This window comes from Melanotaenia boesemani, chromosome 18 (assembly GCF_017639745.1).
Source record: "Melanotaenia boesemani isolate fMelBoe1 chromosome 18, fMelBoe1.pri, whole genome shotgun sequence".
In the NCBI taxonomy this organism is placed as follows: Eukaryota; Metazoa; Chordata; class Actinopteri; order Atheriniformes; family Melanotaeniidae; genus Melanotaenia; species Melanotaenia boesemani.
This window is the reverse complement of record NC_055699.1, coordinates 30,863,498-30,876,888: the sequence shown is the minus strand read 5'-3', so window position 1 is coordinate 30,876,888 and position 13,391 is coordinate 30,863,498. Positions and strand designations below refer to the sequence as shown.

The following is a 13,391-nucleotide window of genomic DNA, read 5'->3' as shown; positions in this document are numbered from 1 at the left end:
TGAGTTTGGCTTTTAAAGGTTTAATGAAAGACGTTTAATCTGTATCGTAATTCCATTTGTTTCCAACATGATGTGTATAATAACCACATATATAGAAAATAACAGTAAAATAAGTGTTAACAGGATTAAACCTGAATTTAATTGCTGAACTATCTTTTTATAAATTACATTCAGTGAAATCATATTTTAGAAATGTATTTTAACAGTTTTTTATGAAAAAATGAAATTATATTTCCCTAAAAGAAAAAAGAAATTTTGTGTGTTTTTCTTGTTATTTGACATTAGACGTGTAAATTTTTGGTCTATTTCTGTATCTGACTGGCATTTCTTCTCATTTAAAAAAAAAAAAGAGAAAACTGTGAAATACTACAAAACACACTGTAATATTAGAGATGTGTTTTTACAGTGTAGAGATGCTTCCGGATGAATGATGATGTACTAGAACTAGTGATGACGGTGGAAGTAGAAGGAGTTTGAGTTATTTTTTAGAATTTTCCAGGATTTATTCATTAAAATTGTTTGACATCATCAACATCTAACGGAGGATGTTGCCGTTAAAGGAGCCTCATTGGTTGTTTCCAGTCTGGCCTTGAGGGATATTTATAGTAAAAGCATGAAAAGTGCTGCTGGTTGTGTCATTAGGTTGCTCATATTGTCTTTATATTGTGACTTGGATGAAGATAAAACCAAAAATACTTGGCAGTAATCCTGATAACTCCAAACTGTAAAAGCTTTCCTTCTACTAAACAACAGATATAATAACTACATGCAGCAGATAAATTAGCCTTAAAATAGACAGTCATGCTTGTTAACTGATTCTAGGATAATGTTTGAGACGGATGGTTTTATGCTGATGTGTTTCATATTTTATGGTATTCTACGGCATCTGTAAATAGTTATGTTGTACATTAATAATAATAAAAAAACTCCTCATGAAGCAGATGTATGCACGCCTCACCTCCTTGGACTTCAGACCAGCTGGCGTTGAACCCTCGACCGCTAACGTAGGCGTCAGACTTGAAGCGCACTGTGAGGATGCTTCCAGTGCTGGAGACCTGCATCGGCTTTGACGTGGTGGTGCAGAGTCTGGCCAACCGAGGGGCTGACAGGTCTGGGCCTCCATACACCTGAAAAGAATCCAGAGATGAAACTCTGAACATCTGGTGTAATGTTCCGCGTACATTTCCTGTCTACATGTATTTACTTTACCAAAAGAGGGAAAACGTTTTCACTGCATGTAAAGAAGCACAGAAGATATTTGTTGGTTTGTTTCTTACTTCCAGCACATCATAGTTGCAGTCTTGGTGGAACTCCACATCAAACTCGTGTATGGTGAGGGTAATGCTGCTGCCACCTGATGTGGTGATGTACCAGATACACTCGGTGTTATCAGGGTACCTGCTGGGGTAGCCCGGGCTGTTCAAAGAGCCGTTGGGGCCAGAGAGGTCCCCACCACAACCTGGACCAGACACACACCAAGTCACAGATTTAAACACCATCTTCACAACAGCAATTCCTAAACCTAACAACATCTAGATCATGTTGATAGAAACTATAAATCCAGGAAGTGTTTAGAGGATGATCTGTTAGCGTCTCTGAGGTAACTCATGTGAAAATCACAGGATTAAATGTCATTTTGTAACGTTGTTTAGCATTTCCAGGTGAATGTTTTTTCTTTTTAGTATTCAAAAAAAGAAAAGCAAAAGCACTGAAAGTATGAGAAATCTGGGATGGCTATATTTTCTTTATTCTGTATATTTGACGCCTTTGTTTTAAAGACATAAATGATGATGCAGTGCCGTGAATCAGGTATTTAATTCACATAAGGCCCCCAGGGTACCTGGGTTACCTGGGTCACCTGGGTACCCAGGTGATGTAGCTGCTGAAACTCAGTCACATGACCACCAGGCATTTTCCTTGTGTGGCCCACAAGGAAATTTCCATAATCTATGTCGAGTAAGGCTTCCCATATAAGGACCACTTCTGGCCCACAAAATCAATCAGTCAATAAAAACTCTTGCTGTAATTCACGTCCAGGTCAACAACCGACATCTGTACCACATGTGGGCCACGGGAGATTTTCTATAATCCAAGCAAGGCTGGTAAATGCCATCTAGTCCACCTCTAGTCAAAACACAACACTTGCCAGTGCTGTAAATAAGCTATGAGTGCGAAAAGTAGCCCAGATTTGGCCCAAACATGCTTGATAGTAGTGAATGATCCCAGTTTATACTGACACACTGATCATGTTTAAGTCTCTTACCATTCTGGTACCACATCATCTGAAATCCAGTCCTGGTTATTGAATAGTCGGATCTGAACACCATGGTGAGGGTGGAGTGTGTGGTGGTGTTGGCTGGAGGTGGAGTATATCCACAGAATGTACCGACCAGAGGAGCTTGCTCGTTAGGCCCATCATAGAGCTGAGTCATATTTGGAAGGTTTTATTAGTAAAAAGATGAACAAACAGAACAGAAACAGTAAAAATACACTGCAGTAACATGAGACGTGGAGCGTTATCGGAAGACACTTTCATTTTATTTCATGCAGATGTTTGTTTTTTGAAACCATAACTGAAGTTGTTCCACTGCACGTTCCTTCAGTTGAATCGTTTCTAATCCTGCCTCTAATGCTGCTCCCAGGACCTGCACACCATCACACTACCTGGTCCATGGCGGATGAACATTTCAACCACATTGCTTGCCTTACATCAATACAAGTGATTTACCTCAAGGAAGATTTATGCACTAAAGTGGTCTACAGACTCAATAATCAACCTTGGACCCATCGTGTCGTATCATGTCAAATCACGTTGTGTTGTATCTTTTCATGTCATATCCTATCGTGTCATATTGTGTCGCGTTGTATCGTGTCATATTGTATTGTGTTGTATCATATCTGATTGTGTTGTATCGTATTGTGTCACATCGTATCATGTCGTTTATTATAGTATGTCATATCGTGTTTTCTTGCAGCGTATAATGATGTACCATATATCATGTTGTATTGCATTATGTCATGTTGTTTCGCGTCATGTCGTATCATATAGTGTCATGTCATATCGTACCATGTCGTCTCATATAGTGTCATTGGTATCGCGTCATGTCGTATCATATAGTGTCATGTCGTATCGCGTCATGTCGTATCATATAGTGTCATGTAGTATCGTACCATGTCGTCTCATATAGTGTCATTGGTATCGCGTCATGTCGTATCATATAGTGTCATGTTGTATCGCGTCATGTCGTATCATATAGTGTCATGTTGTATTGTGTCATATTGTGTCAGTGTCATAATTACAGTCTGTTTACCATTTATTATATCATATATATGATATAAAAGATGAAAATTAGCCTTGCTGTAATCTTGCGTGTTTACCTGCACATGTTCATCAATATGCATTGTCCCTTTAAATAAACAAATATAAATATCATGGTATATATTTTATTGTATAATATACATTGTATTATATATTGTATCATATTATATATATCGTATCGTATTGTATATATTGCATTCTTTATATTGTATCCTTTAATTTATATCATATTGTATCGTTTCACATATACTTTATTGTTTCACATCAATGTGACTGAGTGAGGAACTTTGCAACATCAATTTATTATTATTATGAGAATGTTCCTCTGGTTCTTTCCTCTATTGATATCATTGACTTTTGCATGTCTACTTACCTTGACGTAGTCATGGAAACAGTCGCTTCCAAAGCCCTCTAACTCAAAGGAAGTAAAGGTGTAGTTGATGGTGTTTCCACTGGTGGCATGGATGGTCCAGCTGCACATGGAGTTGTCTGGGTAGTTGTTAGGAAAGTTCAGTGACTCGATCATTCCACGGTGTCGGCCTGAGATGATTATGTCGTGACATTCTGGACACAAACAAACATGAGTAAATAATATCAGTACAATACAAAACTAACGTAAAGCATTTGGAATCAGATTCATTCTGAAGTACAAATTGAACGACTTCACAAAAATTGGGCAGCGCTGGTCTCTTAACAGAGAAACCACGTAGATTATTCTGGCAACTAGCACAGGGAGAGAGGTGGGGTTACAGGGTTATGTGGAAATGTGGGACAGGAAAGTACCAGGAAAGGACTGGCCGGCATCCATCCATCCATCCATCCATCCATCCATCCATCCATCCATTTTTTCCGCTTATCCAGAGTCGGGTCGCAGGGGCAGCTGTCTAAGCAGGGAAACCCAGACTTCCCTCTCCCCGGCCACATTCACCAGCTCATCCGGAGGGATCCCGAGGCGTTCCCAGGCCAGCCGAGAAATGTAGTCCATCCAGCGTGTCCTGGGTCTTCCCCGGGGTCTCTTTCTGGTGGGACGTGCCCGGAACACCTCACCAGGGAGGCGTCCCGAAGGCATCCTAACCAGATGCCTGAGCCACCTCATCTGGCTCCTCTCGATGTGGAGGAGCAGCGGCTCTACTCTGAGCCCCTCCCGGATCACCGAGCTTCTCACCCTATCTCTAAGGGACAGCCCGACCACCCTGCGGAGAAAACTCATTTCGGCCGCTTGTGTTCGCAATCTCATTTTTCCGGTCACTACCCACAGCTTGTGACCATAGATTGCACCGATCGCTCAGAAAGCAGCTGCTCGGTTGTTTACAGGGAGGAGGCGACGTGGTCACATGACCCCTGCTGCTACTTTGCATTGGCTTCCCACTTTAGGACTCAATGTACAAAATGTTACTACTTGTTTTTAAAGTCTTAAATAGTTTAGCTCCTTTGTATTTATCAGAGCTGCTGCACCAGCATGCTCCAGCCAGGACTCTGAGGTCCTCTTCACAGCGCCTTAAGAAGGTCGGGTCCTACAGACTCAGATCCAGGGTGCCAGAGCTTTTTCAGTTGTTGCTCAAAAGTTGAAGAACAACTGGATTTCACTGGCTTCCGAACATAGCTGAGCCTGACATTTCCTTGCTTTTTTATCCCGGTCTTATGTCATTTGTTTGTTTTTTTTTTACAGATTTTTATTGTTTATTGTTTTACTGTGTAGTGTTTTATGCTGTAGTTGTTTTATTGTTCAGCACTTTTGGCAGCTGGGGTTGCAGTAAATGTGCTATATAAAACAACTTGAACTTGAACATACTAACAGTTAGCAGTGTTCAGTAGTTAACTGGTTGTCTTCACTAGTTACCTGGTCGTGTTCACTAGTTAACTAGTCATGTTCATTAGTTAACTGGTTGTCTTCACTAGTTACCTGATCGTGTTCACTGGTTAACTGGTCGTGTTTACTAGTTAACTAGTCATGTTCATTAGTTAACTGGTCGTGTTCAGTAGTTAACTGGTTGTCTTCACTAGTTACCTGATCATGTTCACTGGTTAACTGGTCGTGTTTACTAGTTAACTAGTCATGTTCATTAGTTAACTGGTCGTGTTCAGTAGTTAACTGGTTGTCTTCACTAGTTACCTGATCGTGTTCACTGGTTAATTGGTCATGTTCACTAGTTAACTGGTCGTGTTCAGTAGTTAACTGGTTGTCTTCACTAGTTACCTGATCATGTTCACTGGTTAACTGGTCGTGTTTACTAGTTAACTAGTCATGTTCACTAGTTAACTGGTCGTGTTCAGTAGTTAACTGGTTGTCTTCACTAGTTACCTGATCGTGTTCACTAGTTAACTGGTTGTGTTTACTGGTTAAAACAGCTTGTTTTTTTATGTCTTCCTGAACTAAATGAGCTTATTGAAAGTGAGATCATTTTTTGGTGGGTTTGTTATAAAACGTATCACTTCATGAATTATATTTATTTTTCAGGGTGTTTTTGCTTACTGGTTATTTTTTGTGTATCTTTTATTCTTGTCTGCAATATTGTCTTTAAAGAAACATGTTGTTGTCACTGAACTATTAAATAATGCTTCCCAATAAACAGATCTGAAAGCTGTTATTGAATAAAAAGAAGAAAAACATGCCTCAGCTGAACTCTGACAGGGTTGATGAGAGTTTGTGGTGAAAATACAAGATAGTATGAGTGTGTTTATACTGGAAGAGTAGGATCCGATGAAGCCTCCAGCGTTGACGCTGCTGTCTGTCCGGAGTTTGACGTACAGCTGATTGTTGGAAGAGTTGATGGAGCTGGGCAGCTCACTGCCACACAACCTAGCCAGCTCTGGAGCATTGCTGCTGCTTCCATCAAACACCTGAAAGCACACACACCCACACCAGCTCACCAAAATGACAGAAACTCCAATTAAAACAGCATTTTTGCTACATTTGCAATAAGGAAATAAAAACTGTTTGGTCAGTTGTTGTAAATATGAGTCAGGGAAAGAAAAACTGGTCTTCCTCTGTGACTGCTGCATGTTTTCTCAGATTACACTGAGTTACTTACAGGCATTATTCTGCCTCGTTAATGATCACCAATGATGCCTGCAGCCCTCGTCATCCTTCATGAAATTATGGGATGGTCACATTGGCTGTACGACCCCAAACATTAACCCGGTTCATCTACAAGCTCTTTGGGATAACTACTGTTGAATTTGCCAGCATTGCTGGACTGTCGTCTCGGGTTTTGCTACAAATTGGTTTATGACCTTTTAGCCAATTTCTCGTCTGTTTTGTAAAAGATTTTCATACTTTAGTGCATTGGATACTTGAATAATGTACTTTTAGAGTTCTTACTGAATGTTACTTTTACCAGGGGGTTATAAATACTGTTTTAAACCATTATTTTGTTCACTGATATTATGAAAGATGGCTCATGAAAAATGAGCCAGCCTTCAACATATTTTCATTTGAATAAAGGGGCTAAACGTTGTGTGTGGGTACAGAACTGGGTAGGGACATGTCCTGAGTTGGCCCTAACATTTTCCATCTCAGAAACAACAAGATCAGTCCTCTCTGTAACTGTCTGCAGCAAGGACGCTGCTACATGTCCCGCCTTATAATCATTTCCAACTGATTTGATTGGCTCGGCTCGTTTCCTCTAACATGATTGGCTGCCCCTGCTGTAGCGCTAGTCTTGGCTAGCTCCAGATAGCGTTCGTGTCTTCAGTCAGAACTTCAGGAACAAAGAAATTAAAAGAGAACATCAAGAGTTATTTAGAGTGAGTCAATGTTAAAGTTACAGTTTAAGTTACAGAGAAATGATTTTCTTAACTTCTACTGAGTCAGTAACGGTGAAGATAACAGTCACTGAGCTTAAAAACCTTGTCTTCTAAAGGAATGTGTTATTTTATCACCTGGAGGAGAAGAAGGCAGATAGAAAGGAGGACAGGAAGGAGGAGAGGAGGGAGGAGAAGAAGGAGGAGAGAAAGGCAGATATGAAGGAGGAGAGGTTAATGAACAATAAATCTTCTCAGGCAACATTTATTTATGCTATCCTCATATACTGAAATAAAAATCCTGCGTCACAGAACTGGCTCTTTATTGGTGAAAAAACAAAAAGAAAAAACATCCTTGATCATCTTATACAAACCAAACAGAGGAAGCTCATCACTGTGGAACTACAAATATGGTGGACACACTGACTCAACAGGTCTAATGACTTAATGAATGATGCTGATACATAAAGAATATAATATTCAGCTCTCCATGGCAACCACTGGCTGTTTGACCTTGTTTCTATAACAACTATTTCTGAGTTTATCACAAGCATCCCTATCACATCCTCTCCCACGTCAGATGATCCAGCTATGATCCCTGCATGTGCAGTACTTACAGCCACGTAATCAAAAGTGCAGGAGGAGCTGGACTCCAGGTGGAAATCGGAGAAAGAGAGCTGGACCTGGCTGCCGTGGCTGGTCTTAATGGTCCAGTAGCACTCAGCATTAGGATGGTATGGCAGGGGGTAGTTAGGAGAGGAAAATGTTCCAACTGCAGTTGTTAATGTTCCTCCACAGCCTTGGGGAGGAGGACAAACGAAGGATTAAACTAAATAAAGGAAATAAGACAAATATTTATGATGGCAGTTATTACAACACTCACCAGTCTGTGTTCCATCCCAGTGGGCAATGAATCCAGGATACGTGACTGAGGCATCAGAGTGGAATCTAACCCATAGACGGTTGCTATGGGACACCAAAACTGGAGGCCCCTGATTGGCGCAAAACTTCCCAATCAAGGGTGAGGTCTCATAGCCACCGTCCCTGCAGTCAGTGGAAGTTAGAAAAGTCAGTTATCTCAGAAATGTAGTATTAAAGTGTAAAGTTACTGGCTGTGTAGGAAGGTGAGCTGTTATATAAACAGCTCAAAGAAAGTAAGCAGACATTTGTTACTGACAGGCTTCAGATTACAGGAGGAGTCGGATGATATTCTCCAAACTTTTACCTGATCTCCACAAAGTCAAAGTTGCAAGAAGGAGGTGAGCCCTCTAGATTAAAGCTGGTGAAGTTGAGCATGATCTGCATGTTGAGCTGCACGGTGATCTTAAAGATGCAGTCTCTGCTGCTGGGGTAGTAGGCAGGATGGTTGGGGGAGGTGAAGACGCCTGTCGGGGAGGTGAAGGACTCGCCACAGTCTGGTGAGGAAGGAAGGTCCACAAGCTACCTTAGAAGCTAAAAATGACTGTCCTAAAACAAGCATCTAGTATTCTTTGGATTTACCAAAAACCTTTTTTACGTCACTAAACTAAACAGATATTCTCATCAGCAAAGTTATAAACTGGACAAAAGTGGATTTGTTTAACTGGACAACAATGAACTGGAGTGAATCAGACTTTCTTTTCTCAGGGAATCTTTTTTTCTTTGTTAGAAATGATGTATTGTATCTTATGAAAACGTGTTAAGTATTCATCAGCAGCCTGTTGTGTACCTGTGGAGGCATTGAAGGAAACATAGCTGGCAGAGAAGCCTTCGGTGGATAAACTGGAGTCCGCCACAAACAGCAGGGTCAGCTGGTTATCGGAGCTTGTGATGGAAGGAGGAACGGACCGCCCACAATACCTGCATGTACGAAACACAGGACACGTTTACAGCTGCCTCAAGTATTTACCTTCACTTCGTTGTCTCGATCAATTTCTGTCCACTTCATCCAGTCCCAGCTGCAACTGGAGTCCAGGGACCGGCTGGACAAGAGGAGCCCGGGGACAACCTGGACAACAGGAGACTGAGGACAGGCTGGACAACAGGAATCCAAGGACCAGCCTCTGGACTGTGGGAGGAAATCTGTGCGTGCACCATAGTACCACACCATGCTGCATCACTTACAGCAAAGCAACAACCGAGGTTAGGAGCCGTCGGTATTCGGAATAAATGATGTTCACTAGTTCACAGATGGTGTGTGACATGGATAACACACATCATCTCATTATTGATTATCATAAACGTCTCAAACAGCTGTGCTCCGGATGTTTTGTCTCCTCCATCTAAGCAGACTCTTAATTCTTAAAATTAATAAAATCAGCGAGTTAAAAAACGACCAGAACTAGCTTGTTTCGCACCAACATGTCTGATTTTATATGTCACACTACAACCATACTGCACTGTGTGTGTGTGTGTGTGTTGTACCGGCCAATCAGGTGTCCGGTCTGCACTGTCCCATTGTCGTAGACTTCCAGGTAATCATAGTTACAGTTAGCATGATACTCCAGGTTAAATGAGGAGAAGGAGAGGCGTATCAGGTTGCCCGGGGCAACAGTGATGTACCAGGTACAGTTAGCACCATGAGGGTAGTTGGTGGGGTGGCCGGGGCTGGTAATGGTGCCCGAAGGACCAGTCAGGGTTTCTCCACAGCCTGGCACAAGAAAGAAACAACAAACTTTAGGAATCACGACACCTTAAAAAAACGTGAACAGTCTCTGAGGATAAAGAAATCATGACTGGCAGCATGAATTAGAGAAACCTCAGAATGAGTTCATTAATCTACTGCTGCCTTGTTGCTTTCAGTATGCAGATTAAAAATAATATAGCATAGCATTATTTAATATTATTAATCTGGGAATTATTTATTTCAGGTATTTAGTGATCCTGGAATCCACAGAGAAGTTTAGCATTTCCGATTAATATTAGAGAACATATCCTAAAGATGGCTGACTTTCCCTAAAAACGAAGTTTAAAAAAGAGGACTAAAGGAAAGAAGGACTGAAGTGATGTTTCTGTTATTCACTCTTCAAGAACACCCAAACACCTGATCTATAATATGTGATTTATCCAGTTTCTGAGACCAATTTAATCACCAGGTGGTAGAAACTCTGAATCCTGTAAAGTACTACCTAACATCTGCCCCCTGCTGGATACCCTGTGTAAATGGTAAATGTTCCGTATTTATATAGAGCTTTACTGTACCTGGATTGATACCAAAGGACACCTGAACATGAACTCGACTTGGCCGAGGATTGAACCGGCAACCCTCCAGTGACAAGACGACCGCTCTACCTTGCTGAGCCACACCACCCCTGTACTACAATCATGCTGACATATCACACTGTACATTTATGCAAATTACTATCATTTTCTTTTGAAATTTTGTAAAAGATTTCAAAATCTAAGAAATGCTTAAATATCTTTCTGTCTATTATTTCTTGCAGCTGTCATGTTAGGCGCTCAGAGGGTCGGTCTATACGAACAGAAACACTCGCTCCAATGATTACATCGGAAATGTGATTTGTTGTCTATATTTGTATGCACATGTTATCATCTCACCCTCCATGGCAGCATCGTAGACCGCTTCGAAGCCGAGGTTGCTGAGAGAGGAGTCGGTCCTGAATCTGATGTACATGGATCTCTGTGTGGACTGCAGGGTCGCAGGAATTTCACTTCCACAAAACTTCCCCAGCAAAGGAGAGCTGGACGTGGACCCGTCCCGGACCTGGGAGAGGAAACATGCTCCACTTTTACTCATGAGGATTACACCACAGGACAACAAACAAATGCTGTTTAAACTTCTGTCTCTTTGTGGTCTGATTGTACTCTTCATGAGCAGGATGGCTGTAACTCAGCTTTCTGTCCATCATCATATCTGTTGCCTGCATGAAGATCTGATAAAACCTGAACTCAGAATAATTCAGCCATGTGATGCACAGTCTCCTGCTCAGAGGTTGTTGGTTTCATTTCATCGAGACCATCACTGGTAGCTGAGGGATAAGGGGAAAACACGAGTTCATTCATTTACCTCAACAAAGTCAAAACTGCAGGAGCCTCCCTCGATGTCAAAGGACAGGAAGTTAAGGGTGACCACATAGCCGGGCTGCTGGTTGATGACCCACTCACAGACCTTGTCGTGGGGGTAGGGATTAGGATGGTAGGGAGACTGTATTGTCCCAGTCCCAGACAAAGTACCACCACAAGCTAGGAAGGAGGAGACGTGGTTGGACATGGTGGTTTATATGAATCTAAATGAATCATGATATACTCAACATGAACGCTCTCCCTGACAGAAAAACATTCCACTTCTGTCCTGCTTCATCCACCAGCTAAATAATAAATGACTGTACATACCAGTCAATGCAGGATAAACTAAGCGAGCAAATTCAGACATTTTTTATCATAAAAACTTTAAATTATTCATGACTGACAGCTTCCCCAGACTTCCCAGATGCTGGTTGGAAATACACATGAAGCTGTATAAAGCCACTCAGATAGCTGAACCTGATGTGTGAACATCTGTAAACTCACCAACGGTATAAACGGCCCTGAAACCGGCTCGGCTGACTGAACTGTCAGACTTGAAGCGAATCCACATGGAGTTGGAGGACGAGCGAAGGGGAGCTGGTAGCGTACTCCCACAGTACTTCCCTATCAGAGGATCATCTTCCATGTTTCCATCACGGACCTGACGGGAAAGAAAGCAGAACAAACATGTGGAAAAGTGGGAATTAAAGGAGTAAACCTTTGTTATCCAGCATGAGGACTTCCAGGATCAGGATCAGGGTCCACCAGCTAGATTGTTCTTTATGTTTATATACTTCCATCCACCAGGATGTTCGCTCTGATGAAGACAACAGACTGGGTTCCTACAAAGAATCTAGACAACGATGGAGTGAAACCACCGTCTGCCATAGCAACAACGCCACAAAAACACCAAAAGTGGTCCTTCCAGTAGCAGACAATGCTGCTTCCACCATCCACACACCAGGAAGTTCTGGTCTTCCAAGATTTTCCATCTGCTTGGCCGTGCAGAAGCTGGTATGAAGCGGGAGGTAGTTCCAGGTACCAGGAACCGGTCCAGAAGCCGGTCTGAAGAAGCAGGTGGCTCCAAGTACCAGGTACCGGTCCAGAAGCCGGTCTGAAGAAGCAGGTGGTTCCAAGTACCAGGAACCGGTCCAGAATCCGGTCTAAAGAAGCAGGTGGTTCCATGTACCAGGAACTGGTCCAGAAGCCAGTCTAAAGAAGCAGGAGGTTTCATGTACCAGGAACCGGTCCAGAAGCTGGTCTAAAGAAGCAGGTGGTTTCATGTACCAGGAACCGGTCCAGAAGCCGGTCTAAAGAAGCAGGAGGTTTCATGTACCAGGAACCGGTCCAGAAGCTGGTCTAAAGAAGCAGGTGGTTCCATGTACCAGGAACCGGTCCAGAAGCTGGTCTAAAGAAGCAGGTTGTTCCATGTACCAGGAACCGGTCCAGAAGCTGGTCTAAAGAAGCAGGTTGTTCCATGTACCAGGAACCGGTCCAGAAGCCAGTCTGAAGCTGCAGATGGTTCCATGTACCAGGAACTAGTCCAGAAGCTGGTCCAGAAGCCGGTCTGAAGTGGCAAATGGTTCCAGGTACCAGGAACTGAAATCTTTCCTGGATAATGTAGAAGGATCTATGACATCACATACATCAACTTTATAAGGTTCCCAGAGCTGAACCCGGATCCGAACTGTGGAAAAACTCCAACCATGTCTCACATCGTCAGCTCTTCTGGTTTGATTGACCAGCACTGTGTTTACTGGAGGTGTGCGAGTCATAGGATTCAACACGAGCAGGGTACAGGTACTTCAAAACCAGAGGTCCCAAACAGACCACCAAACTAGGCTAAAATGTCCATTCCAGAGACGTCTCCTGAACTGTACCGGTACTAGGACCTCTGATTCAGTTCTGCTTCACTTCATCAGAGCTGGTCAGAGAAGATGGTCACATGTTGCATCTGGGATTGGTTATCGGCCAGATGATCCATTTGTTCTGTGTGCCATCCTCATTTCTACTGATATTTCCTCCAGAAGGGTTCATGTAGACCTTGTGGTTGCAGAGATGCATTTACTGCTGCTGAGGTTTGATTGTGGCTTTTAGTTCCATCAGCAGTGGTGAGGACTTTTCTAGGAAGGCGACCAGAAAGGGAGGTTAGCCTGCTGCTGTTTGCTAGCTTAGCTTTACAACAATCTTACCTGTTACCCTGCAGGTGACGATGCAGGAGAATACAACCGAAATCACTTCATTTGGTTTGATTTGTTTTAAACCTGGAATTTGGACTCATTTAGTTATAAACGTGGTGCAATCCTTCGGTAAGGTCGTCTAC

At 42.5% G+C, this 13,391-nt stretch overlaps 1 protein-coding gene across 1 annotated transcript in view; it reads right to left on the bottom strand.

Moving 5' to 3' along the window:
* cubn (cubilin (intrinsic factor-cobalamin receptor)) overlaps positions 1 to 13,391 on the bottom strand; it is a 51,312-nt gene that overhangs the window by 26,361 nt on the left and 11,560 nt on the right. Inside the window, exons 18-30 of the mRNA XM_041968231.1 lie at positions 11,573 to 11,729; positions 11,070 to 11,245; positions 10,601 to 10,766; positions 9,467 to 9,692; positions 8,772 to 8,902; positions 8,289 to 8,478; positions 7,947 to 8,107; positions 7,681 to 7,862; positions 6,004 to 6,160; positions 3,693 to 3,883; positions 2,264 to 2,423; positions 1,278 to 1,459; positions 959 to 1,127 (exon numbers count right to left, since the gene is read on the bottom strand). Coding sequence (XP_041824165.1) covers positions 959 to 1,127; positions 1,278 to 1,459; positions 2,264 to 2,423; positions 3,693 to 3,883; positions 6,004 to 6,160; positions 7,681 to 7,862; positions 7,947 to 8,107; positions 8,289 to 8,478; positions 8,772 to 8,902; positions 9,467 to 9,692; positions 10,601 to 10,766; positions 11,070 to 11,245; positions 11,573 to 11,729 — 2,248 coding nt within the window. The remainder of the gene's footprint in view (positions 1 to 958; positions 1,128 to 1,277; positions 1,460 to 2,263; positions 2,424 to 3,692; positions 3,884 to 6,003; positions 6,161 to 7,680; positions 7,863 to 7,946; positions 8,108 to 8,288; positions 8,479 to 8,771; positions 8,903 to 9,466; positions 9,693 to 10,600; positions 10,767 to 11,069; positions 11,246 to 11,572; positions 11,730 to 13,391) is intronic.